At 30.9% G+C, this 24,395-nt stretch overlaps 5 protein-coding genes across 5 annotated transcripts; all 5 read right to left on the bottom strand.

Moving 5' to 3' along the window:
- Positions 1 to 692: 692 nt before the first annotated feature.
- LOC108722101 (odorant receptor 4-like) lies at positions 693 to 2,311 on the bottom strand. Its single transcript, XM_018447032.1, has 5 exons — positions 2,189 to 2,311; positions 1,499 to 1,729; positions 1,235 to 1,348; positions 983 to 1,138; positions 693 to 743 (listed from the first exon to the last, which is right to left on the bottom strand). The coding sequence occupies exons 1-5, from the start codon at positions 2,309 to 2,311 to the stop codon at positions 693 to 695; spliced, it is 675 nt and encodes a 224-aa protein (XP_018302534.1).
- Positions 2,312 to 6,795: 4,484 nt separating this feature from the next.
- On the bottom strand, positions 6,796 to 8,431 carry LOC108722109 (odorant receptor 67c-like). The gene is made up of 5 exons (XM_018447044.1): positions 8,309 to 8,431; positions 7,623 to 7,853; positions 7,348 to 7,461; positions 7,096 to 7,251; positions 6,796 to 6,846 (listed from the first exon to the last, which is right to left on the bottom strand). The coding sequence occupies exons 1-5, from the start codon at positions 8,429 to 8,431 to the stop codon at positions 6,796 to 6,798; spliced, it is 675 nt and encodes a 224-aa protein (XP_018302546.1).
- Positions 8,432 to 11,360: 2,929 nt separating this feature from the next.
- LOC108722174 (odorant receptor 67c-like) lies at positions 11,361 to 13,846 on the bottom strand. The gene is made up of 5 exons (XM_018447154.1): positions 13,718 to 13,846; positions 13,022 to 13,252; positions 12,754 to 12,867; positions 12,502 to 12,657; positions 11,361 to 11,411 (listed from the first exon to the last, which is right to left on the bottom strand). The coding sequence occupies exons 1-5, from the start codon at positions 13,838 to 13,840 to the stop codon at positions 11,361 to 11,363; spliced, it is 675 nt and encodes a 224-aa protein (XP_018302656.1). The 5' UTR covers positions 13,841 to 13,846.
- A 2,771-nt stretch (positions 13,847 to 16,617) lies between these two features.
- Positions 16,618 to 17,536, bottom strand: LOC108722123 (odorant receptor 22c-like). Its single transcript, XM_018447069.1, has 4 exons — positions 17,382 to 17,536; positions 17,067 to 17,301; positions 16,793 to 16,904; positions 16,618 to 16,721 (listed from the first exon to the last, which is right to left on the bottom strand). The coding sequence occupies exons 1-4, from the start codon at positions 17,534 to 17,536 to the stop codon at positions 16,618 to 16,620; spliced, it is 606 nt and encodes a 201-aa protein (XP_018302571.1).
- Positions 17,537 to 20,076: 2,540 nt separating this feature from the next.
- On the bottom strand, positions 20,077 to 22,641 carry LOC108721314 (odorant receptor 30a-like). The gene is made up of 5 exons (XM_018445805.1): positions 22,388 to 22,641; positions 21,569 to 21,920; positions 20,750 to 20,863; positions 20,517 to 20,672; positions 20,077 to 20,133 (listed from the first exon to the last, which is right to left on the bottom strand). Exons 1-5 carry the CDS (start codon positions 22,639 to 22,641, stop codon positions 20,077 to 20,079), a joined length of 933 nt encoding a protein of 310 aa, XP_018301307.1.
- Between the last annotated feature and the right edge of the window lie 1,754 nt (positions 22,642 to 24,395).

Genomic DNA, 24,395 nt, shown 5'->3' with positions numbered 1-24,395 from the left:
ACAGAAGCGCGAAAACATTTTGCACGAAATTGACCGAGAGCAATTAATCTTTAAAAATTCTTTTAATATACCTATTTAATATACTCATTCTTTTAATATACATATAAGATACGCAATTATAGATTTACGCTTACAAACTGTAACGAGAAACATAAAGTTAAGAAAACTCATTCTCTCGTTTTGTAGCTATCCACTTCTTCTCTTTTTCTTTCTCGATATGATAATAATGATAGTGATGAATTATGAGGATTAAAAATGCAAAACGCCGTGCGAGTACATAATGTTCGACTGGAAGACCGCAAAAAAATAAGAGGAAAATTGTAGGGACTTGCAAAGTGGAGCGAACAATGCCAGGCAGGAGGAGAAAATAGCACGGGGGGTTGCATTATTCGACCACATTTAATAAACACTGCGTATCGCGAGTTATCGATCTACTGCTTGACGGTGTACCGAACTTATTCTAACTCCCGTATGAAATACATACATGCGTGAACATGCAAGTGAACGACGCGTACATGCGTGCGAGTGTACGATATGAAAGAAAATGTAATAGGTAATAATAATAAGTAATATTAGAAATGTTTTCGACATTTTTAATTTAAGTACAAATTTTGTTGCTACTAATCAAACTACCAGTTAACAGTAATTAAAAAATTCATTTTAAATAGAATATACAGAGAGTTCAGCCTCTCTTAATACATTGCAAGGAGGACCGATATATAAGAAGCTGAAGCTTTTACAATCTGTATGAGAATTATTATAATTATTATAAAATATTAATATAGAAAATAAAACTATTTAAATTTGACTTAAATTTTCATTTGTTTTAATAATGTATTACAATACAAATATTGCAGCATATTTTGTTCGTTACTTAAAACAGATTTATTTAAAATAATTATTTATAAAATAATTTTTAGCGTAAAATTTGCGCTAAAAAGTTTAACATATAAAGCGAGATAACTTGCTGAGATAAACTTACACTACTATATTGTTGCAAAGACAAATCCATTATCTTTCCTATTGTAATGGTTAATTGATTTTGCGACCTCATTATCAAGGGCAATATAATTCGACTGTCTCTAGAATCTGATTCGTACCAGAGGGAAGCGTAGGCAGCATCTCCGATACTTTTGCTCTATTAAATAATAGATCTTGTAGCTTTTATATATAAAACTAATTACGTAATATTCTGCTATTAATCGCGATCATTACATTGGTCCTAATATCTAACCTTTGCGCTCAAATATTCTCCAGCGAAACAATATACAAACGCTTCCACGTTTATAACGATATAAAATAAAAAGTTTCTGATTATACTTTCCGTAGCATCGGGTTGACCGATCGACTGGAATATTAAGAAACGTCCTAAGAGCAATGAAAAAGTAGGAAAATAATGAATAATTGAGGGCATGAATTAATGCTTTTCTAATATAAAACATGAGTTCAGTGGTTTCTATATCCCTTGTTAAACATAAAATTAATCAAAGCTGCTTACCGCAACAATTGTAAAACCTAAGCAACAAATAATCAGAGTATCTGATACGAACAGCACCATCGCAATATACGTGTACAAATCTTCGATGTGCTCTGAAAATTTGATGATCTTCTGATGTTTCTTGATTATTTTTTTTACCGTAAAATGACTCGAATTACACTTTCCATTCTTCGGAAAAACTTCCTTTAAACCTTCTCTAAGTATATCAATTTGTCCGCCTATATGCAATACCTAAAATATATATTCTTCTCAAAAGTTACTTAATGGAAGCCGGAAAAAAAAATTTTAATGCTTAAATTCCATTTATGCTACACAAAATTTTAAAATCCTCAAAATTGAAGAAGTAGCATAAGTCAAAATTATCTATTAACTACTTTTAATCATACAGATAATAAATATATATATGTACAGTGTATCACAGAAAAGTTGCAACACTTTTTGCGATGGGTTTCAGAACTCAGTTTTGTTTGAAGAGCGCTTGAACGTAAATGATTAGACACATAAGTAAGTATCAATATTTCCGGTGACTAGATTGCATTCAGAAATCAATTGGGAAAATGTATTTCATCTTTCTATGATTCACTGTACATTCGATCAATTGACATCAGTTGATTGGTTAATAAAATTTTGAGGAATCGACTTTTACGAACAATGATAATATTATTATCTTTTGCAACTTGCAAGACTTACCAGATTTATGAGAAGAGCATTTAATAAACAATTTGCGTCAGCACACAATATCAAGTTAACGAATTGAGTAATTATGACTAATTCATATACGAATCTTCGATTAGCGTCAAATGGTAGATCCATCTCTAGAATGAGCAACCGTGTGGACGTGTTGGAAGCGTTGCTGTCATCCACGTGCTTTACGAAAATCTTGCTACTAAAAAAAATTACATTTGTCGAATAAAGAATTACCGTCATATTAGCGAAGCGTTGCGACAGTTTGGCATTGCATGTCGCGAACATACTGAATTTTGTGCTAGAATATTTTTCCCAGTCGATCGCCATCATTGCTAATATCCTGTTGAACGTTCTAAAAATGATTTTTATTGATCATAATCGCGACAACGACCGCAACGAAGCGTTATGCGAACCATCGATGAAAAATTTATCGTTCCACAGTGACTTCATCAATGCATATCTGTTTTTATTTCTCCTTTGCATACAGTAATGAATTTATCACAGCAATTCATTTTAAATTTTGCTTTATTATAATATTCATGTTTGCAATTGCTAAATAGTTTATTTTACTTGTCAGAGTAATTGTTAATTAGAGTTAGATCACTAACTTACTGTGTCTGAATAACGTAGTTAAATATAATTAAAATAAATAATGTTTAAAACAAATTTTTCAATGATAGTGCATATTACGATGAACTTCATTGCTGCGTATCTCACCGTTGTTTACACCAAAAAATGATAAGTTTAATTAAAAATATCGTGTACGTCATTGTTGAACCCAAAATATGCATTATTTCGGAAAACTCAATCAAATGGAAACGCATTAGAATATATCGATATTGAAAAATTTGCTCGAATATGATCGAGACAGTCCAATATAGTCTACACAAAGAAACACACGACATATTCGGCCAAATGCCAAAAATTCGAAGCCAAATTTCTATCACCTGGCTAACAGTGTTTTTTATTTTCATATTTCTGATATTATTACTTTCTTATTATTTTGCACTGTTAATATGCATCGATTCCGACAAGAGAATTTTTACAAAAAGCAATATTACAAGAAACACTTGATCAATAGTATGATGTGCACAATATAGTGTCTCTGAACAAACTGTGTGCTTGAAAGAGACCTGGAGTGGTAGATACCCTCCCACAAGCCATGGCTTATTAAATATTTTGATCCGAACGTACACAGATTGCGTGCACTATTGTGAATAAAAAAAAGGAAGTTTTCAGGTGGACGACCGTCTCCCTCTCAAATTCTCGAGCGAAACAACGAAGTAGCAGGCAGTGCATTATTTCCTTTAAAAATTCAAGTAACAGCGAATAGCAACATGCAAACGTAGACACAACATTAAAACCATGTTCGGTGACCATAAGAAAAGTTTTGTATTTCCGTAAATGGGGGAGAATTTGTTGAAGAAGAGAACAGGCGATAGAGGCGTTTCTTTTTCTGAGATTTTATTTTCTCAATATCAAGGAATATTTTTCTTCGTGATAAGTGTGGCCAGTGTTTACTACTATTATTCTGAAACATATAAATCGCGAAATTTTGGATAAAACTAGTGAAAAAAGTAAGCTAAGAAGATGAAAAATTAAAATGCTGAGAAAAAGTTCCATATTCGAGTAACAGCGGAGTTGAGCGAAATTTACAGAATAACAAAGTTACTCAAGTAAACGACAAGCATAGCATAAGTTATAAAAAAAAGATTACAAAATGCGAAGATCTTACGTTAATCTTTCAGAAAAGGTTGTTTAATCATGTCATTTAAGCATAAGCATTAATAAAAATTTGATGTAACATTTGTTTATGTAAGAAGAAGGAATATTTGTAATGTAATTATTCTTTCCGATGTTTTTTATTTTGCATGTCATAGAAAAAATAAATAATTTAATTATATTAGAAGTAAATACAATATTTTTTTAAGTACCATATGAAATAACAATAATAATAATAACTTTTCTGATATTGTATTATATTTTTTTATTACTTATCTTATGTGGTTTTATATTATTACTTCAATTTTATATTTTGATTATTACTTTGATTTTATGTTATTACTTGCTAGTATCATCATGATTTAATTATTTAATTTATATAGTTTTTTTATACACTAAACAAGGCGAGAAATCAAATTGTTTTGACGGTCTACGGTAAATTTTACATATATGGATTATTTCGGATACCTTACAAATGCGAAAAATGATGATAAAGATGCATTTTAGTCAATGCATTATATTTTAATGTATATTATTCAATGCATTCTCATAATTTATATAGCTTTCTCTAATAAAATCTATTATAATATCTCAAGATTATGTGAAGAAACATAGACATTTAAGAATTAGCATCAAGCTCATTTTAAGAGTATAAATATTAAATTTACTGTGGGTAAGTACAGAATTACAGATATATAAATTTATTAAAATATGTATAAGAAAATAGCATATAGAACACACACACAGGAAATCACTTTAGACAACAAATGCATCGTTAGGATAGTCGAGTTACAAGCAATTCTAGTTAAATCATTCTTTTTCAGAGGTAATGAATGTATATGAAATATACAAAAATAAAATGTAGCTGTGAAGAAATTAAAAGATTTTTTTATTATTAATAGCTTAATACAATTTTAACTGGTATGTCCGCGCGTGTGAGTGTGTGTGTGCGTGCACTTTTTTTCGACAAATTACTTCAATTATGGCGATAAATAATCTTATATAAAGTTTAGATTGTTAAATAATTTTTCATCAATGCAATAATTTTAAATAATTTAATTTTAACTTTCAGAATTGACCATAAGTTTTAACTATATCGAGAATTTATGATCAAACGCATTACTATTTTAACAATATTTACTTTACGTAAAATTTCAAAATTTAACAATAAATCTTAGGAATTTCCAATGTTATGGTTAAAATATATAACACATCAATCGAACATGTTTGTATGAAAAAATGAAGAAATTATGCAATTAAGAGCTCATGCACTGATGAGTTGCTATCGAAGAGAAATTCTATTCTCAGGATAAATCCCAGAATGACAGCAATTGGTGTATTAAAGTTATCACCTTCGGTATCGTACAAAATTACGCTGAGACTATAGGTTACTACGGTGGCCGCGTGAAGACCGATAATTTCGAAACGCGATGTGACAGATTAGCGATGTTCGTTGTCATGTGCATGCTGAACAGATCTCTTGCTTTCTTTTTAATACACGGCTATCATTAAGAAGTAAGGTTTATTCGCGTCGCGAGCTCCAACATGCTCCTATCATACTCCTACTCAGCAAGCGTGTTGAAGTAAGCATATTGGAACATATTGGAGTATGCGACGCGAACAAACCTATAATATCGATAAATATTTTGTTTCGAAAAAATTGAATAATTTTGAAATTCTGAATAATTTTATGACATAATACTTTATAATTTATCATTTAATACTTGTATTGCATGAAAAAGAAGCGCTTTATCTATAGAGTAATTAGGATAATTCATCGTTAGGCCTAGAAGATGATTAATTTGAAGAGCAATAAGCTGTGCAGTAATCTATCTCAGCACATAACATTTAAAAAATATTTATTTAATAATTTTACATTAAATGAATATTTAAACGTTTTAAAAACATTATTTGCTCGATTATGAAAGAACTATTCAAATTATTCATCAAGCCATCAGCTCAAAAATGCGATTGTACAATATAAAGTAAATATATCGACAGATTTTAGCAATAATTAATTTCGCAAAAAAAATTCCTGTAAAATGGCACGATACGTCAAGTCAGATGTCAAAGATAACGAAGAATGGATTTTATGAAAAAACTTACTGTATTCGAAACAGTCATTTTGATAATTGCAAGAACAGAGAATTCTCTATCAATGACTTACAAGCTAATATTGACAGGCTGTGTATATTTTCTTCATCAAGAAGTATCGTGTAAAATAGCCCGCTAAAGACTGAAAGCGCGAAAACACTTTGCACGAAATTGACCGAGAACAATTAATCATTAAAAATTCTTTTAATATACCACACATAAGATACGCAATTATAGATTTACGCTTACAAACTGTAAAGAGAAACATAAAGTTTACAAAATTCATTCTCTCATTTTGTAGCTATCCACTCTTTCTCTTTTTCTTTCTCGATATGATAATAATGATAGTGATGAATTATGAGGATTAAAAATGCAAAACGCCGTGCGAGTACATAATGTTCGACTGGAAGACCGCAAAAAAATAAGAGGAAAATTGTAGGGACTTGCAAAGTGGAGCGAACAATGCAGGAGGAGAAAATAGCACGAGGTTGCATTGTTCGACCACATTTAATACACACTGCGTATCCCGAGTTATCGATCTATTGCTTGACGGTGTACCGAACTTATTCTAACTCCCGTATGAAATACATACATGCGTGCAAGTGAACGACGCTTACATGCGTGCGAGTGTACGATATGAAAGAAAATGTAATAGGTAATAATAATAAGTAATATTAGAAATGTTTTCGTCATTTTTAATTTAAGTGCAAATTTTGTTGCTACTAATTAAACTACCAATTAACAGTAATTAAAAAATTCATTTTAAATAGAATATATAGAGAGTTTAGCCTCTCTTAATCCATTGCAAGGAGGACCGATATATAAGAAGCTGAAGCTTTTACAATCTGTAAGATAATTATTATAATTATTATAAAATATCGATGTAGAAAATAAAAATATTTAAATTCGAATTGTTACTTCATTCCTTTTAATGATGTATTACAATATAAATATTGCAGCAAATTTTGCTCGTTATATACATATATTCAAAACAAATTTATTTAAAATAATTATTTATAAAATAATTTTTAGCGTAAAATTTGCGCTAAAAAGTTTAACATATAAAGCGAGATAACTTGCTGAGATAAACTTACACTACTATATTGTTCCAAAGACAAATTCATTATTTTTCCTATTGTAATGGTTAATTGACTTTGCGACCTCATTATCAAGGACAATATAATTTGACTGTCTCTAGAATCTGATTCGTACCAGAGAGAAGCGTAGGCAGCATCTCCGATACTTTTGCTCTATTAAATAATAGATCTTGTAGCTTTTATATATAAAATTAATTACGTAATATTCTGCTATTAAACGTAAACATTACATTGGTACTAATATCTAACCTTTGCGCTCAAATATTCTCCAGCGAAACAATATACAAACGCTTCCACATTTATAACGATATAAAATAAAAAGTTTCTGATTATACTTTTCGTAGCATCGGGTTGACCGATCGACTGGAATATTAAGAAATATCCTAAGAGCAATGGAAATGTAGGAAAATAATGAATAATTAAGGGCATGAATTAGTGCTTTTCTAATCTACAACAACACAATAAATTCAATTCAATGGTTTCTATATCCCTTGTTAATCATAAAATCAATCAAAGCTGCTTACAGCAACAATTGTAAAACCTAAGCAACAAATAATCAGAGTATCCGATACGAACAGCACCATCGCAATATACGTGTACAAATCTTCGATGTGCTCTGAAAATTTGATGATCTTCTGATGTTTCTTGATTATTTTTTTTATCGTAAAATGACTCGGATTACACTTTCCATTCTTCGGAAAAACTTCCTTTAAACCTTCTCTAAGTATATCAATTTGTCCGCCTATATGCAATATCTAAAATATATATTCTTCTCAAAAGTCACTTACTGGAAGCCGTGAAAAAAAAATTTTAATGCTTTAATTCCATTTATGCTACACAAAATTTTAAATTCATCAAAATTGAAGAAGTAGCATAAGTAATTATCTATTAACTACTTTTAATCATACAGATAATGAATACATATATGTACAGTGTATCACAGAAAAGTTGCAACTTTTTTTTTCGATGGATTTCGAAACTCAGTCTTGTTTGTAGAGCGCTTGAACGTAAATGATTAGACACATAAGTAAGTATCAATATTTCCGGTGGCTAGATTGCATTCAGAAATCAATCGAAAAAATGTATTTCACCTTTCTATGTTTCATTGTACATTCCATCAATTGACATCAGTTGATTAGTTAATAAAATTTTAAGGAATCGATTTTTACGAACATTGATAATAATAATTTTTGCGACTTGCAAGACTTACCAGATTTATGAGAAGAGCATTTAATAAACAGTTGGCGTCTGCACACAATAGCAAGTTAACGAATTGAGTAATTATGACTGATTCATATACGAATCTTCGATTAGCGTCAAATGGTAGATCCATCTCTAGAATGAGCAACCGTGTGGACGTGTTGGAAGCGTTGCTGTCATCCATGTGCTTTACGAAAATTTTGCTACTAAAAAAAATTACAGCTGTCGAATAAAGAATTACCATCATATTAGCGAAGCGTTGCGACAATTTGGCATTGCATGTCGCGAACATACTGAATTTTGTGCTAGAATATTTTTCCCAGTCGTTCGCCATCATTGTTAATATCCTGTTGAAAGTTCTAGAAATGATTTTTATTGGTCATAATCGTCATAACGGCTGCAACGAAGCGTTATGCGAACTATCGATGAAAAATTTATCGTTCCACAGTGACTTCATCGATGCATATCTGTTTTTATTTCTCCTTTGCATACAGTAATGAATTTATCACAGCAATTCATTTTAAATTTTGCTTTATTATAATGTTCATGTTTGCAATCGCTAAATAGTTTATTTTACTTGTCAGAGTAATTGTTAAATAGAGTTAGATCGCTAACTTATTGTGTCTGAATAATGTAGTTAAATATAATTAAAATAAATAATGTTTAAAACAAATTTTTCAATGATAGCGCCTATTATTATAGCTTCATTGCTGCGTATCTCACCGTTGTTTACACCAAAAAATTACAAGTTTAATTAAAAATATCGTGTACGTCATTGTTGAACCCAAAATATGCATTATCTCAGAAAACTCAATCAAATGGAAACGCATTAGAATATACCGATATTGAAAAATTTGCTCGATTATGATCGAGACAGTCCAAAATAGTCTACACAATGAAACACACGACATATTTGGCCAAATGCCAAAAATTCGAAGCCAAATTTCTATCACCTGGCTAACAGTATTTTTTATTTTCATATTTCTGATATTATTATTTTCCTATTATTTTATACTGTTTACATGTATTTATTCCGACGAAGGAATTTTTAACGATGGTACGAATGATATCTAATTAATTATTCGACGTGTATGATATAGTGTCTCTGTACGTACTGAGAGCTTAGAAGAGAGCATGGGTGGTTGCACCCTGCTATGAAGCATAGTCTATCGAATATTTTGATCGCAACGTACACAGATTGCGTGCAGTATTGTTGATAAGAAAAAAAGAAGTTTCCAGATAGTCGACCCTCTCAAATTCTCGGGTGGAACAGTGGAGTGCGTTATTTTCTTTAAAAATTCAAGCAGCAACAGGCAGGGTAGACAACAACATGCAAATGTACAAAACATTAAACCTCGGTGGCTATAAGAAAACTTTTGTATTTCCGTAAATGGGGAGAATTTTTTGAAGAGGAAAGAAGCGTAACAGAGTGGCGTTTTTCTTTCCAAGATTTTATTTCCGCGATATCAAAAGATATTTTTCCTCGCGGATTATTGTAAGTGCGACTACGTTCGCAACTTATTCTCTTGAAATATGTAAATCGCACGATTTTGTATGAAACTCTTATGCATATCAGATACATGTTGCACGCAATAATCGTGAAGAAGTAAACTAGAAATAGAAGACGAAGATCGAAGTGCTGAGTGAAGTTTTATATTCCAGTAGCAACGACGCGATAGTATTCTTTGCAAACGACAAACTTAATACTTATAAGCTGTAAAGAACATTAAAAATATTCAATGTCTGTAAAATGCAAAAAGCTTACTTTACTTTTTCAGAAAAGACTGTTTAGGCATTATACACTTGAACGTTATAAAAATTTAAAGTAATATTTGATTATACGAAGAAGACATGGAAAAAGAAATAATTTTATTTGATTATGTTAGAAGTAGTTGAAATATTATTTAATGTATACCGTACAAAATAATAGTTATTATTAGTTCTTTAATACTGTTACTACTGAGATTTTTTTATTTTTTACTTTTTATGATTTTATAATTTTGTTTAATATTTAGTACTAAATTTAGAGAATAGTCATTTTTTTATGAGATAATCTAAGGTTGAGTCACTTTTAGGGTCTTCTAGATAACTTAGATCCGTTGATGGATCCAGAAGATATAATCAATTTGAAGAAATGGAATGCATGTTAAAGAGTTGCTTAAATTGTCCATCAAATCCATAGCTCATCGTTGCGATTGTGCAATACAAAGTAAGCATAATGACAAATTTGAACGACAATTAATATGACAAACCAGGACGATGTATGCAAAATAATACATACACTACACGTCTTGTCAGATGTTAAAGAACAAATTTTATAGATGTTCGTAATGTTCATAATGGACATTTTCGTAATTAAAAAAAAGCTTCTTTATCATAATCTATAAAACATCAAGTATTTGCAGGCTCTATGTATTTGATCGAGAAGAATCGCGAAGCTTGTTGAAAATTGCAACGCTAAAGCGCATTACATGCAATTGATCGGGAGCGATTTATCATTAAATATACTTTTAATACCAAACATAAGTACTCGATTAGATTTACGATTACGTGATTGTAAAAAAGAACAGCAAGTATAAAGAATTTGGCCCTTTTTTGTTCATTTTTTCTCCTTCTTTCTCTGTTTTATGACAGAATAACATGACAGCAGCAAATTATGAAATTAAAAAATGCAAACCGCCATGCGGGCAGCAAGTACACAATATATTCGAATGGAGTATCGTTAAAAAAAAAAGGAAAATTGTCGAGAATAACAAAGTGCGAACAATGTCAGGTGCGAGAGGGAAAAGCAACACGGGATTGTATTATTCGACCTTATTTAATAAACATTGCGTATCTCGGATTATCGATCCATCACCTGACAGTCTCGAATGTATAATTCTTACTCTCGACCAACGTATATACACGCGTGCAAGTGTGCAACAAATAGAAGAAAATGGTAAATAATTCTGCAACGGTTTTTGTCATTAATTTATGTGCAAATTTGTTAATAACTAAACAATAACTATTAACAACTGTTAACATTCATTAGAAGTTCTATGTAAATGGAATGTAATTTCATTTCAATACATTGCAAGTAAGACGGATATATAGGAAACTGAAGCTTTTACAATCTGTAAGAATATTATTTGATTATTATAAAATGTCAGTGTATGTAGAAATTAAATATATAAATTCAATGTTTAAAAATATGTAAAAAATGCTTTGTTTAGTATTTGATTTATTTTAATAATGATTTATTTTAATAATTTATTTTAATCTAATAATGTCAATCTCGCAACAAATATTATTTCTTATTAATCAATATACAAATAAAAAATAATGTAGGATACACACACACACACACACGCACGCACACAGCGAGGTTAATCGAGCATGGAGGCAAATTGTACATGTAAATATTTTAATAAAAAAAACCGAAAGGCATATGTCTACGCTTGCGTAAGACAGCGCAGAGACGAAGACTACTGCGCTGAATACATTAATCTGTACTCGGCTGCCAAACACACATAAGTTTTTCATATATCAAAAATAAAATTATTAGGTAAATATAATTGTTTTTGGTCTATGTGGTAATTGAAATAATTGATAAGTATCAGATATGTTTTTTAAAATAAGTTAATGGTATATTTCTTAACTTTAATGTTTAAATTGCTATTTCATTTACGGTTTTTTAGTCATAAAAAATATTTCATTGTGAAAAATAGGCATTCCGTACGTAGTGGGGACCTTGAGGAGTACTCTCACCAAGCGATACGACCCAACAGCTGTTCAATAGGAAACAGTGTACAATCGTGTAAACGTCGAAAACTGCGTCGCATTTCATCTGTTCATTCATCTTATCTTATTCGGGATTTTGTTAACTTAGGAAATAACAAAAAATCACGGGCAATACACGGAATATACGGGAGTTGGCGAAGTTGGACCGTATTTAGTCCTGAATCAGGTGAGATAGAAACTCGCTCGCGAAGTTTATCCCCTTTCAGTTACAATCTGTATGCGCTTGCGTATGTGTGTGTGTGTGTGTGTGTACATAACAAAAATTAATTTATAATATTATAATATTTTACTTTAATTGATAATATTATTATTTTACTTTTATATTTTAAAAAGAGCAATTATTTAATAGCTAATTATGGATAAAATAATCGTTTGGCAAAATCTATGCTAAAAAACTATACGTATAAAGCAAATTAAACTTACACTAGTAAATCGTTCCAAAGACAAATTCATTATCTTTCCAATTGTAATGGTTAATTGACTTTGCGATCTCATTATCATGGATAGTATAATTCGACTATCTCTATAATCTGATTCGTACCAGAGGGAAGCGTAAGCAGCATCTCCGATACTTTTGCTCTATTGAATAATGGATATTGCAGCTTTTATATACAAAAACAATTATGTAATATTTTGCTATTTATCGTGAACAATATAGTGGTCCTAATATCTAACCTTAGCGCTTAAATATTCTCCAGCGAAACAATATATAAACGCTTCCACATTTATAACGATATAAAACAAGAAGTTTCTGATTATATTTTTCGTAGCATCGGGTTGACCGATCGACTGGAATATTAAGAAATATCCTAAGAGCAATGGAAAAGTAGGAAAGTAATGAATAATTAAGTGAATTAGTGCTTTTCTAATCTACAACAACATAAATTCAATTCAGTGGTTTCTATATCCTTTGTTAATCATAAAATTAATCAAAGCTACTTACCGCAACAATTGTAAAACCTAAGCAACAAATAATCAGAGTATCTGATACGAACAGCACCATCGCAATATACGTGTACAAATCTTCGATGTGCTCTGAAAATTTGATGATCTTCTGATGTTTCTTGATTATTTTTTTTATCGTAAAATGACTCGGATTACACTTTCCATTCTTCGGAAAAACTTCCTTTAAACCTTCTCTAAGTATATCAATTTGTCCGCCTATATGCAATATCTAAAATATGTATTCTTCTCAAAAGTCACTTAATGGAAGCCGGGAAAAAAAAATTTTAATGTTTGAATTCCATTTATGCTACACAAAATTTTAAATTCTTCAAGATTGAAGAAGTAGCATAAGTCAAAATTATCTATTAACTACTTTTAATCATGTCAACAGACAATAAATACATATATGTACAGGGTATCACAGAAAAGTTGCAACACTTTTTTTCGATGAGTTTCGGAACTCAGTCTTGTTTGTAGAGCGCTTGAACGTAAATGATTAGACACATAAGTAAGTATCAATATTTCCGGTGACTAGATTGCATTCAGAAATCAATCGAAAAAAAGTATTTCACCTTTCTATGATTCATTGTACGTTCCATCAATTGACATCAGTTGATTGGTTAATAAAATTTTAAGGAATTGACTTTTACGAACAATGATAATAATATCTTTTGCGACTTTTTGCAAGACTTACCAAATTTATGAGAAGAGCATTTAATAAACAATTTGCGTCGGCACACAATAGCAAGTTAACAAATTGAGTAATTATGACTGATTCATATATGATTTTTCGATTAGCGTCAAATGGCAGATCCATCTCTAGAATGAGCAATCGTGTAGAAATGTTGGAAGCTTTGTTGTCATCCGCGTGTTTTAGGAGAATCCTGATACTAAAAAGAATTACAGTTGCCGAATGAAGAATCACCATTATGTTAGCGAAGCGCTCCGACAGTTTGGCATTGCATGTCATGAACGTACTGAATTTCGTGTTAGAATATTTTTCCCAATCAGTCGCCATTATTGTTAATATCCTGTTAATAGTTCTACAAATGATTTTTATTGGTCATAATCATTATAAGCATAATAATTACAGCTGCAACGAAGCTTTACACGAACCATCGATGAAAAATTTATCGTTCTATAATGACTATATCGATGCATATCTGTTTTTATTTCCTTTTTGCATACAGTAATTAATTTATTATTATTACAGCAATTCATTTTAAATTTTGCTTTATTACATTGTTCGTATTTGCAATTGCTAAATAATTCATTTTCACTTGTCAGAGTAACTGTTAAATAGATTTACATCACTAACTTAACGTGTTTGAATAGTGTAATTAAATATAATTAAATTATATGATATTTAAAACAAATTTTTTACTGATAGTGCGTATTATTATGAGCTTTACCACTGTATATCTCACCGCTGTTTACACCAAAAAATTACAAGTTTGATTAAAAATCTCGTTAACGGCATTATTGTACCCAAAACGTTTATTATCTCGAATAACTCCATCAAATTGAAATGCCTTATGATGTATCGGTATTGAACAACTTGTTCGAATACGAGTGATACAATCCAGAACATTCTACACAACGAAATACACGACATATTCGGCCAAATGCCAAAAATGCAACAGCAAATTTCTATCATTTGGCTGACAGTATTTTTTATTTTCATATTTCTGATATTATTAGTTTTTTATTATTTTACACTGTTTATACATGTATAAATTCTAACGAGAGAATTTTTAACGATGTTACGAATAATATCTAATTGATGATGTGTATGATATAGTGTCTCTGTACAAACTAAGAGCTCGGAAGAGATTACGAGTGGTGGGACCCTCCTATGGGAGCAGGGCTTATTAAATATTTTAATCGCTACGTGCACCGATTGCATGCAATATTGTCAATAAGAAAAAAGAAGTTTCCGGGTAGTCAATCCTGTCCCTCTCAAATTCTCGGGAAGGACAGTGGAGTTGTGCGTTATTTTCTTTAAAAATTCATGCAGCAGCGGACAGGGTAGGTAGCACATGCAAACATACACAAGACATTAAACCTCGGTGACCGCAATAAAAGTTTTATTATTAAGTTGTATTTCCGTGAATGTGGAAGAATTGTTTGAAGAAGAGAACAGATGAAAGCGAATGGGACGCTCATTTCTTTTCCTCAATATTTTTTCTTGCGGATTATAGTAAGTGCGAATGCGTTTGCAACTTATTCTCTTGAATTATGTAAATCGCACAATTTTGGATGGCACTCTTGTGCATATCACGTACATGTTACGTGCAATAATCATGAAGAAGTAAGCTAGAAGCAGAAGACGGAGAACGAAGTACTGAGTAAAGTTTTATATTGTGCAGTAGCAACGGCGTTCCTCGCAAACGACAAGCATAATACTTATAAGCTGTAAAAAACATTGTAAAGTGCAAAAAGCTTTTACGTTAATATTTCAGAAAATTCTGTTTAGACATTATAATATCACTTGAACGTTACGAAAATCTAAAGTAATATTTGATTATGCGAAGATGAAATGGAAGAAAAAAATTTGATTTAATTATATTAGAAATAATTTTAATAAGATTGGAAGACCGCTTATGTTAAATACATTACTTTAAACTTAAGAAGCGCCACTAACGGTCTGAACATTAAATTGTTGAACTATTCTAAATTCATTTTAAATGAATTAAATTCAGAAATTATAATTGCGTGCCGATATGATTGTCGGACTTTCAACGCGATCAAATCTGAAAATAAATCCCCCCCCAAATTTCCCATCTTAAAAACTGTAATAAACTTGCGAAAAATAATGCCTCGGCCGGGAGTCGAACCCGGATCTCTTGCATTCCGTGCGAGCGTCCTAAGCCTTTAGACTACCGAGACTTTGGGGAGATTATTATTTCAGATTTGATTGCGTTGAAAGTTCGACAAACATATCGGAACGCAATTATAATTTCTGAATTTAATTCATTTAAAATGAATTTAGAATAGTTCAACATCTTAACGTTCAGACCGTTAGTGGCGCTTCTTAAGTTTAAAGAAATAATATTATTATATTTGAGATACCAAACAAAAATAATAATAATAATTTCTTTGATACGGTTACTACTTTGATACGATTTTTTTTATTATTCGTTTTATGATTTTATACTATTACTTTATGCTCCTGCCCGATACTATCATGATACTGTCATAATATTATGTCAATACTCAGTTAAATATTTAGTTCATCGTTAATAGGACGGAAATATATGATGCTGATACCTTCACAACCTATAATATTAATCGATTGTAACGTATTATGTGTGTGTAAATGCATGATATTATAGATATTAATAATCAATCAGTTAAACAAAATTAACTTTAAAAATTGTATTGTATTTTTTTCAATTTTTAATAATTCCGTAAAAATGTATTTGGTTTAATGTTAATATTTTAGTGTTAAGAAAGTTTTTTTAATATATTTTATATATTAAAAAACCTGTCGGGGGGATCTGCTAAATGTCTCTAAAATTTATATTGTAAAAATCTTACACTAGTAAATCGTTCCAATGAAAGATCCATAATTTTTCCAATTGTGATGGTCAGTCATTTTTGCGATCTTAAGATCATGAACAATATCATTCGTTTTTTTTCGATTGTGATATCGTACCAAAGAGAATTGTAAACCGCATCGCTAATCATTTTGCTTTAGAAAGGAAAGATTAATTTTGGATTTTCGTGTATTATTTAAAATCATTAACAGGTTTTTCAGCGCTAACCTTGACGTTCAAATATTCACCGGCGAAACAATATATAAATGCCTCGAAGTTCATCACAATGTAATAAAGTACTGACCTCATCAAAATTGGTGTTCCGCCAGGTGTACCGATTGACTGTAATCTCGAATAATTTAGAAACAATCTGTCTTGTTCTATAATACCGAGTAACATATACCCGTAGAATTAAAAATAGAAACATATACACAGTTATTTTAAATAATTAATATTTTGATAAAATTTGCGATCTATAACGTGATGTTTTCCAACGTTACTCACGATGATAATAATGAATCCTAGACAGCATATAATGATAATGTCCGACACAAACAGCATTAGCGCGATGTACGTATAATAAAGATTTTCAATGTTCTCCGAAAACATGATTATTTGTTGATGCTTTGTTATCAATGTTTTCATCGTTGTCCCGTCGACAGTATTCATCGTATTTTTGGAAAAAGCTTTCAGTAACCAATCGCAAAGGATATCAATTTGATCACCGATGTGTAGTATCTAGGATATTGTCTTAAATGATAGGAGTAGCGATCACTACATAGGTAATTCTACGCCGTTAAATGGCGTCACGAACTTATCAAAATGATGATGAGCGAATTTATTGTGGAAATTCCACAGCCGCACGTCGCTATATGAAAATATTTGAGGATCGTAACGAACACGTAAATACGAAATGTATCAATCTGGAATGGCATCTTCAGCTTCAAGATGTGTTCCTGTGCTGACACATTCATTCTTTAAATATTACCGATGTGAGCAGTAAGCGCGTCGCAGCTGTACAAAGTTACGATAATCATTTGAAGACCGATAATCCAATTTGAGATGCGGTGCCAGAGTTTGGCTTTGTTGATCATGATGAGCAGACTACAATCAGTTAAAATGCAGTTCTTCCAATCCATGGCCATCATTTGCAATATGTCAGAAAATGTTCTAAAAAAAAATTAGATATGTCAGTTAATATCATTATTTACATCTTTCAGATAAGTAAATATCATTAACAAATTAAAAAATTAGACTAAATTAAACTAAATATAAGAGTTATAAGAAAATAATATTATTTACACGTATGTGCCAAGTATTGTATGTGCCAAGTATCATACCTATGCAAAGTATTCAGCGTCCGCACGATTTTTCAGACACTTTCGACAGTTACAAAAAAAATTGAACAGTGAGCATTCATCTGTTTTATATAGGCTACAACATGCGATAAAAAAAATTAAAAAAAATTTTTATAGAGAAATCAAAGTCATCTTAAATTTTTTTAAATAGCACCATGCAATTTTTTTCCCATTATTATGGGAATATTGTAGGAGTCTTCAAGACGAATTTAAATCACTGTCGAAATGTAACTTTTATTGATATTTTATTGATTTTATTGCATATTTTATTAAATAAGTACATGTATGTATGTAAATATATTCTGTATTTTAATTAGAGGTTGTAAGTACTGCTGTTACAAATAATGTTACAAATTTGATATTAGATATAAAATCAATAAAACATCAATAAAAGTGATATTTCGGTAGTGATTTGAATTTGTCTTGAAGACTACAATATTATGGAAAAAAATTTTATGGTGCTATGTAAAAAATTTAAGATGACTTTGATTTTCTTAAAAACAAAATTTTTTTTTTAATTGTGTTATCACATGTTGTAGCCTGTATAAAACAGATGAATATTCATCTTTTAACTTTTTTTTTGTCGGAAGTATCTGAGAAATCGTGCGGACCGTTACGCTACACTCTGTATATTATTTGCAAAAGATAATAGATTTTATAATATAAAATAAATTCGCGATACAGGATATTATAGCGTTTATATGTAATCTTGTATCTTTCTTACTCATGCAATTTATTATTTAAATATAACATTTTACAAACTATAATATGGAAAGGCAAAGAATTAAATTTATATAATGTTTATCTTACTGTTGATTCGCCCACAAAATAGCGAGTCTGATGCATAATAGACTGTATGCCATGATACTGCTTACACTATCCAAATTTAAATAAAATCGTAGAAACTATCGGTGTAAAAATGTATCGCTTTGTAACGATATTAAAAAAATTGAACTGTGCCATACATCACGATCCAAAATAATTGGAATAAAACGGGTTGACGGTAGATATGGCTAGATACCGTATAAGGCGTGAAGACAGATCTTTACTGCGCGACTGATTGTACTCATCTCCATGTTTCCCGTAAACAACAGGAAACGGATTGAGAATCACTGAAGGTGTACGTGTGCCACCAAACAATTTTGCTCGCAGAAAAAACTGGGGAGGCAGAGCTTTCAAGAAAACCGTAGCCTTGTATCGCTAAACGTCGACCAATCGGACAAGCACTTGATAAATATTCTATCGCCACGTATCGCAAATTTTGACGGACCACGTCCGACGATTTCATCGATGATCACAGCTTGATACATAAAAACAGTTAGAGGTATCATTTCTCTCTACGCAAAGTCGAGTTTCCGACCACGGACAATGCTACCGCTTGTCTTCTTTAAAAATGCAACAACCTTGGAAGTGCAACTTCCATGACCCACCGCACGACGTGAAGTTAAAAAGTTTCGCTGTTCGTGGTGTGTAAACGGAGGAGGACATAAACATCGCCAGGGATGTTTCTCCGGAACGTTTTGCGCGAAGCATATAACTTGTGTTGTAAAAGAAAATTGGAAGAAACAGGATGAAAATGGTGGTACGATTTTTAGTGATTCTTTTTCCATTGTCAAAATGTATTATTCCATAAAATATTACCTACTTTTTACTTCGCAACATTTACTTCGTATTATTGAGTACAAACTTCTTTCTGATCAAACTGAAGGTATAAATTCAAGATTATGTAGTAAAGAAGAAAAAATACAGTTTGATGAAACGAATGTCGGATACAAAATTGTGCGCGACAGTTATAAAAAGTAATTCGAGACTTGAGGATGCGAACTAAAAGTGCCAAGAGAAAGCGAAATTGCAAAAGTTTTTCAGTACCGCTTTTTCATCGTAGATGAACAAACTAAAAGCTAGGAAAAAGAAACTCGGGTTGATTTTGTCTTAATAATATCTCAAAGAATATCCGTCGAAACAAAAAAAGCTTTAAATCTTAATTTTTGGCCTCATATTAACGATTATAATATATCTTTATTGGGCAAGAGAAAGTACACATAAAAAAAAACTGGAATAATGTTTTAAACAAATTTTATACATTTATTTTTATGTTACTAAATTCTACTTTCGGCATAAATTTTTTATATTCATGTTAATTACGAACATATTATTTATATTGAGTACATTGCTATTAGCACTGACATATATGACAACGATGCCTTTATTACCTAAAATATTATTGTTTGTGATTATAATAACATATGCACGTAAAATGTTTAAAAATTGAATAATACAATAATATTAAAAAATATATAATTAAATAATATAATAACATAACAAAGCTGTAGATAGTTATTGTAATATAATGTGAACATCGTTATGCCATTATTTACACTTCAAATTATTATTTAATTAATACGAAGAAATAAGAATAGTGAATTCTATTTCAAACGAATGTATATTATTTTGATTACACAATAAGAGAGCAAATTTTTGTTTTAATATTAATCCAAATCTTTAAAAAAATATATTATAATAAGGTATGTTTTAGAAATATTCGAGTTTCACAAACCGACAAATGTTAAAAGAAATATTACAAGTAAAATCTTACACTGGTGAATCGTTCTAAAGAAAGATCCATGATTTTTCCGCTCGTGATTGTCAATCTTTTCTGCGATCTCAGAATAAGAAACAGTACAGTTCGACTTTCTTTGGGTGGAAAATCGTACCAGAGAGAATCGTACGCCGCACTTCCAATCATTTTGCTCTGAAAAAGGAAAAATGTGAGATACATTCGATATATTTACGAATTAATGAAGCTGTCATTTTTCTCTTGATGTTGACCTTGGCGCTCAGATGTTCGCCGCAGAAGCAGTATATAAATGCCTCGACGTTCATCGAGAAGTAGAATAATAAAGATTTCACCAAAATCGCTGCGGCATTGGGTGTGTCGAGTGACTAAAATTTCCGTACACGAATATAATAATAATTTAGTATGAGTTAGCTGCACATGTGATACTTTTATACGTCTTAAATATTAATAATTGTTATCATTTTTTTCAGACTCATGGATATGTAATATTTGCAGCAACAGATAACCAAATGTCACTTTAAATATTACTTACGGTGGCTATAATAAATCCTAAACAACATATAATAATCGTGTTTGATAAGAGCATCATCATTGCAATGTACGTGTAAAGCGTCTCGATGCTGTCTGCAAATACTATAATACGCTGGTGCTTTATAATTAACGATTTCATTGTAATTTCGTCTATCGAATCCGCCGAATTTTTGGAAAAGATTTTTGTCAACCATTCTCGAAGAATGTCTATTTGACCGCAGACATGAAGTATCTAAGATTTATAGTTTTGCAATCTCTTTCTCACACACACACACACACACACAGGAACATGAAAAATTATTTTTTTAAATTAAAAAAATTTTAAATTTGATAAATTATTTTTTAGACATCGAAGACAAATATATTGTAATTTAGCAAATTATTTTATATACTTGTAAAATGTTATTAAAACAAAATGTTTGTATGTATAATAATTACTCACAATCTTATCTAACATGAAATCTCTAATTAAAAAGATCAAAAATGTATAATTTACCTTGCATTTAATTTTGAGTAGGCGCAGCGCAATTCGAACTTACCAAAGTGACGAAAAGTGAGTTGATAATCGTAATACCGCAGGCGACTAAAAATAGGTGATAAAATTGAACTGTTTGAACAGTTGTGTAAATAAAATCTGTACTAATGTTGAATGGGAACTCCATTTTCAGAATAAGTTCTCGTGCATACGGCTCTAATTTCTCGGGACTATTTGCATTAGCGGCGAGTACGCCGACACTGTAGAAAGTTGCGGAGCCAATTTGCATGCCAACGATCCATCTCGAAGTGCGACGTGCAACATTTGCCACATCCGTCATTATGCGTGAGTTATAGCAATTCGAAGTATGAACTTGCCAATCTTCAGACATCATTTGTAATACATAAAAAAATATTCTACGGAAGGTGCACCCTTTGCGTTAATATCTGTTTCATGGTTGTTACAAAATTGAATTAATTTTAATTTCGGCAAGAATATTTCATTAAAGTATCAGAAAAAACAAGCATTTGTAATATATACTCATGCGTATACTCGCAAATCTTAAACATATAAATTGAATAAAATCAAGAATCAATTGATTATTATTCGATACAAAGAGGCAACGCAATTTGCGGATTCATTTCAGTGTCTTGACACATTATTAAATGCTACGTTTCGTAAACATTAGTATTTAACAATGTATTAAATCACGAAGATAACTAGCTATTGTCGACAACATAGCTTCTTTGAAGAAAACATGGAAGTCTCAAAAGCACTGTTATTCAATATTTTTCTTAATTGATAATTTCAGCAAATGTTAATTATCATCGATAATGAGACAAGTAACAGGATTTACATATGTTATTTCGCAAATACATCCTACCGTTGATTGGTCCAAAGGAAAATGAGTTTAATGTAAAGTAGAGAAGATGTCATTGCACTGCTCACTCCGTCCATGTACTCGGAGAAGTCATCCATATGAACGTTCATCACTACGTATCCGTACTGAAAAACTTGGGCCGTGCTTAGCATTATGATCCAATATAATCTGAACACCATAGTGGACGGTACATACGGCCATACACCGTAAATGTGAAGACCGAATCTAATCAATCGACTAATCGTAGTCATCCCCATATTTCTCTTTGACGACGTAGAACAAATCAATTGCGATACGCCGTCGAGTAACTTTATTCATACTAAATCGCGGGTTGACAACCGAACGGGGAGGCAACCCACGATTCGTGTCATTGACCATTGACCAATCATAACTTATTAAATATTTCTGTTACATTGTACAAAAAAAGGAAGAAACAAACTGCAACTGTTATTTTAGAAATAATGAATATGTGGACGATAGAGGGAGGGTCCCCTTCTTCTAAACTTCCGACCACGATACAGCTATACACCCTTTTTAAAAATGTGATAGGCAAAGGAAAGGTGGAGCATAGCTTCCAAGAACTGCTCGCTGCGAGGTCGAAAAGTTTCGCTGTTGGGAATGTATAAACAGACAAGAACGTAAATATATCTCCGAGGGTATATTTCTCCCGAACGAGCTTTACGCGAAGCTTATAGTGTTGCAAATAGTCGCAAATTGGAAGAAGCACGATGAAAACGGCAGTACATGCCAGAATGTCTGGCAAAGAAGCACGAAGTTTACCGATTTTGAGTGATCCTGTTTTTACAGTCAAAATGTACATAAAATGTTATCTACTGTAATACTTCTCTCTCTCTCTCTCTCTCTACTTTACATTACTGAGTTTAAACTTCTTTTTGATAAAATGGATATATAAATTTAAGATTATGTAGTAAAAAGGAAATATTATGCAATAAAAAAGAAGAAACCGTTTTAATAACGCGAAATTGTGCACGTCAGCTATGAAAAGTAATTCAAGATTTGAAGATGCAAACTGAAAGTGCCAAGTGAAAGCGAAATTGCTAAAGTTTTTCAGTACTGTTTTTTCGTCGTAACTCAACAAACGAAAAGCATTAGAAAAAAGGGCACTGGTTGATTTTATCTTAATGGTACCCTGAAAGTATCAGTTAAAACAAGAAAAATATTTCATCGTAACTTCATGTTCCATATTAACTATTATATTATCTTTTCCTTGTGCGACAGAAAGTGCAAATCATAAGACGAAAATAGAATAATAATAATATTTAGAACAAATCTTATACATTCATTTTCATTTTACTAAATTCTACTCTGCTCTCTGTTTTATATTATTATTATAATATCAACATTACCTTTCTTCAATATATTGCCAATAGCACCGATATATACGACAACAATGCTTTTACTACCTGAAATATCATTGTTTGATTATATGCAAATGTACGAAATGTTAAAAATTAATCAATATAATAATATTGAATAGGAACATAATTAAATAATAATAACGAATGGAAGCTATAGAAAGTGTTTTGTGGAATATAATAAGATGTGAAATTGTGAACATCGTTATGCTAATTGCAGTTAAAATTATTATTTAATTAATATGAAGAAATAAGAATAGTGAATTTTATTTCAAGTCAATTTGTATTGTTACGATTGTATAACAAAAGAACAAACACTCACTTCAATATTAATCAAAATCTTTAAAAAATAATATTTCTGTATAGAGGAAAGTTGCCGAATGCGTACCACTTAACCTATTTTTTATTATATTTTCCATTTAACACTGTTTTATATGCAAATGAACATTAGAAATTGTAGCTTGAGGTTTTGGACGCTTATTATTACATGTTAAACTTTCCACCAATAACAAATTAATTTGTTATAAAACTTTTTGCAACATGCTGCAAAAGGTACGATTTAGGCAACCGGTCGCCTAAATCGTACCTATAGGTATTTTTTATCGTATTTCCTTTGAAAGTATTGAATTTATGAA

This window comes from Mycetomoellerius zeteki, unplaced genomic scaffold (genome assembly GCF_001594055.1).
Source record: "Mycetomoellerius zeteki isolate Tzet28-1 unplaced genomic scaffold, Tzet1.0 scaffold105, whole genome shotgun sequence".
Taxonomy (NCBI): domain Eukaryota; kingdom Metazoa; phylum Arthropoda; class Insecta; order Hymenoptera; family Formicidae; genus Mycetomoellerius; species Mycetomoellerius zeteki.
Note: the sequence above shows the minus strand (reverse complement) of the source record. Positions and strands in the feature narration are given on the sequence as shown.

What these genes read in the sequence shown, in the direction of transcription:
- LOC108722109 (XM_018447044.1), bottom strand. Translation starts at nt 8,431, where the DNA reads ATGGATCTACCATTTGACGCTAATCGAAGATTCGTATATGAATCAGTC. An exon ending in TAGGTTTTACAATTGTTGCT is followed by an intron (nt 7,462 to 7,622) that starts GTAAGCAGCTTT and finishes TTAATATTCCAG; the next exon opens with TCGATCGGTCAACCCGATGC. An exon ending in CTTTGGAACAATATAGTAGT is followed by an intron (nt 6,847 to 7,095) that starts GTAAGTTTATCT and finishes ATTATCTTACAG; the next exon opens with ATTGTAAAAGCTTCAGCTTC.
- LOC108722101 (XM_018447032.1), bottom strand. Translation starts at nt 2,311, where the DNA reads ATGGATCTACCATTTGACGCTAATCGAAGATTCGTATATGAATTAGTC. An exon ending in ATGCTCTTCTCATAAATCTG is followed by an intron (nt 1,730 to 2,188) that starts GTAAGTCTTGCA and finishes TATATATTTTAG; the next exon opens with GTATTGCATATAGGCGGACA. An exon ending in TAGGTTTTACAATTGTTGCG is followed by an intron (nt 1,349 to 1,498) that starts GTAAGCAGCTTT and finishes TTAATATTCCAG; the next exon opens with TCGATCGGTCAACCCGATGC.
- LOC108721314 (XM_018445805.1), bottom strand. Translation starts at nt 22,641, where the DNA reads ATGGGGATGACTACGATTAGTCGATTGATTAGATTCGGTCTTCACATT. An exon ending in ACTCACTTTTCGTCACTTTG is followed by an intron (nt 20,864 to 21,568) that starts GTAAGTTCGAAT and finishes CGGAAATTTTAG; the next exon opens with TCACTCGACACACCCAATGC. An exon ending in GCGAACATCTGAGCGCCAAG is followed by an intron (nt 20,673 to 20,749) that starts GTCAACATCAAG and finishes TTCCTTTTTCAG; the next exon opens with AGCAAAATGATTGGAAGTGC.
- LOC108722123 (XM_018447069.1), bottom strand. Translation starts at nt 17,536, where the DNA reads ATGAATGTGTCAGCACAGGAACACATCTTGAAGCTGAAGATGCCATTC. An exon ending in AATTCGCTCATCATCATTTT is followed by an intron (nt 17,302 to 17,381) that starts GATAAGTTCGTG and finishes GACAATATCCTA; the next exon opens with GATACTACACATCGGTGATC. An exon ending in CGGTGAATATTTGAACGTCA is followed by an intron (nt 16,722 to 16,792) that starts AGGTTAGCGCTG and finishes TCTTTCCTTTCT; the next exon opens with AAAGCAAAATGATTAGCGAT.
- LOC108722174 (XM_018447154.1), bottom strand. Translation starts at nt 13,840, where the DNA reads ATGGATCTGCCATTTGACGCTAATCGAAAAATCATATATGAATCAGTC. An exon ending in GAGAATATTTAAGCGCTAAG is followed by an intron (nt 12,658 to 12,753) that starts GTTAGATATTAG and finishes ATTATTCAATAG; the next exon opens with AGCAAAAGTATCGGAGATGC. An exon ending in CTTTGGAACGATTTACTAGT is followed by an intron (nt 11,412 to 12,501) that starts GTAAGTTTAATT and finishes ATATTCTTACAG; the next exon opens with ATTGTAAAAGCTTCAGTTTC.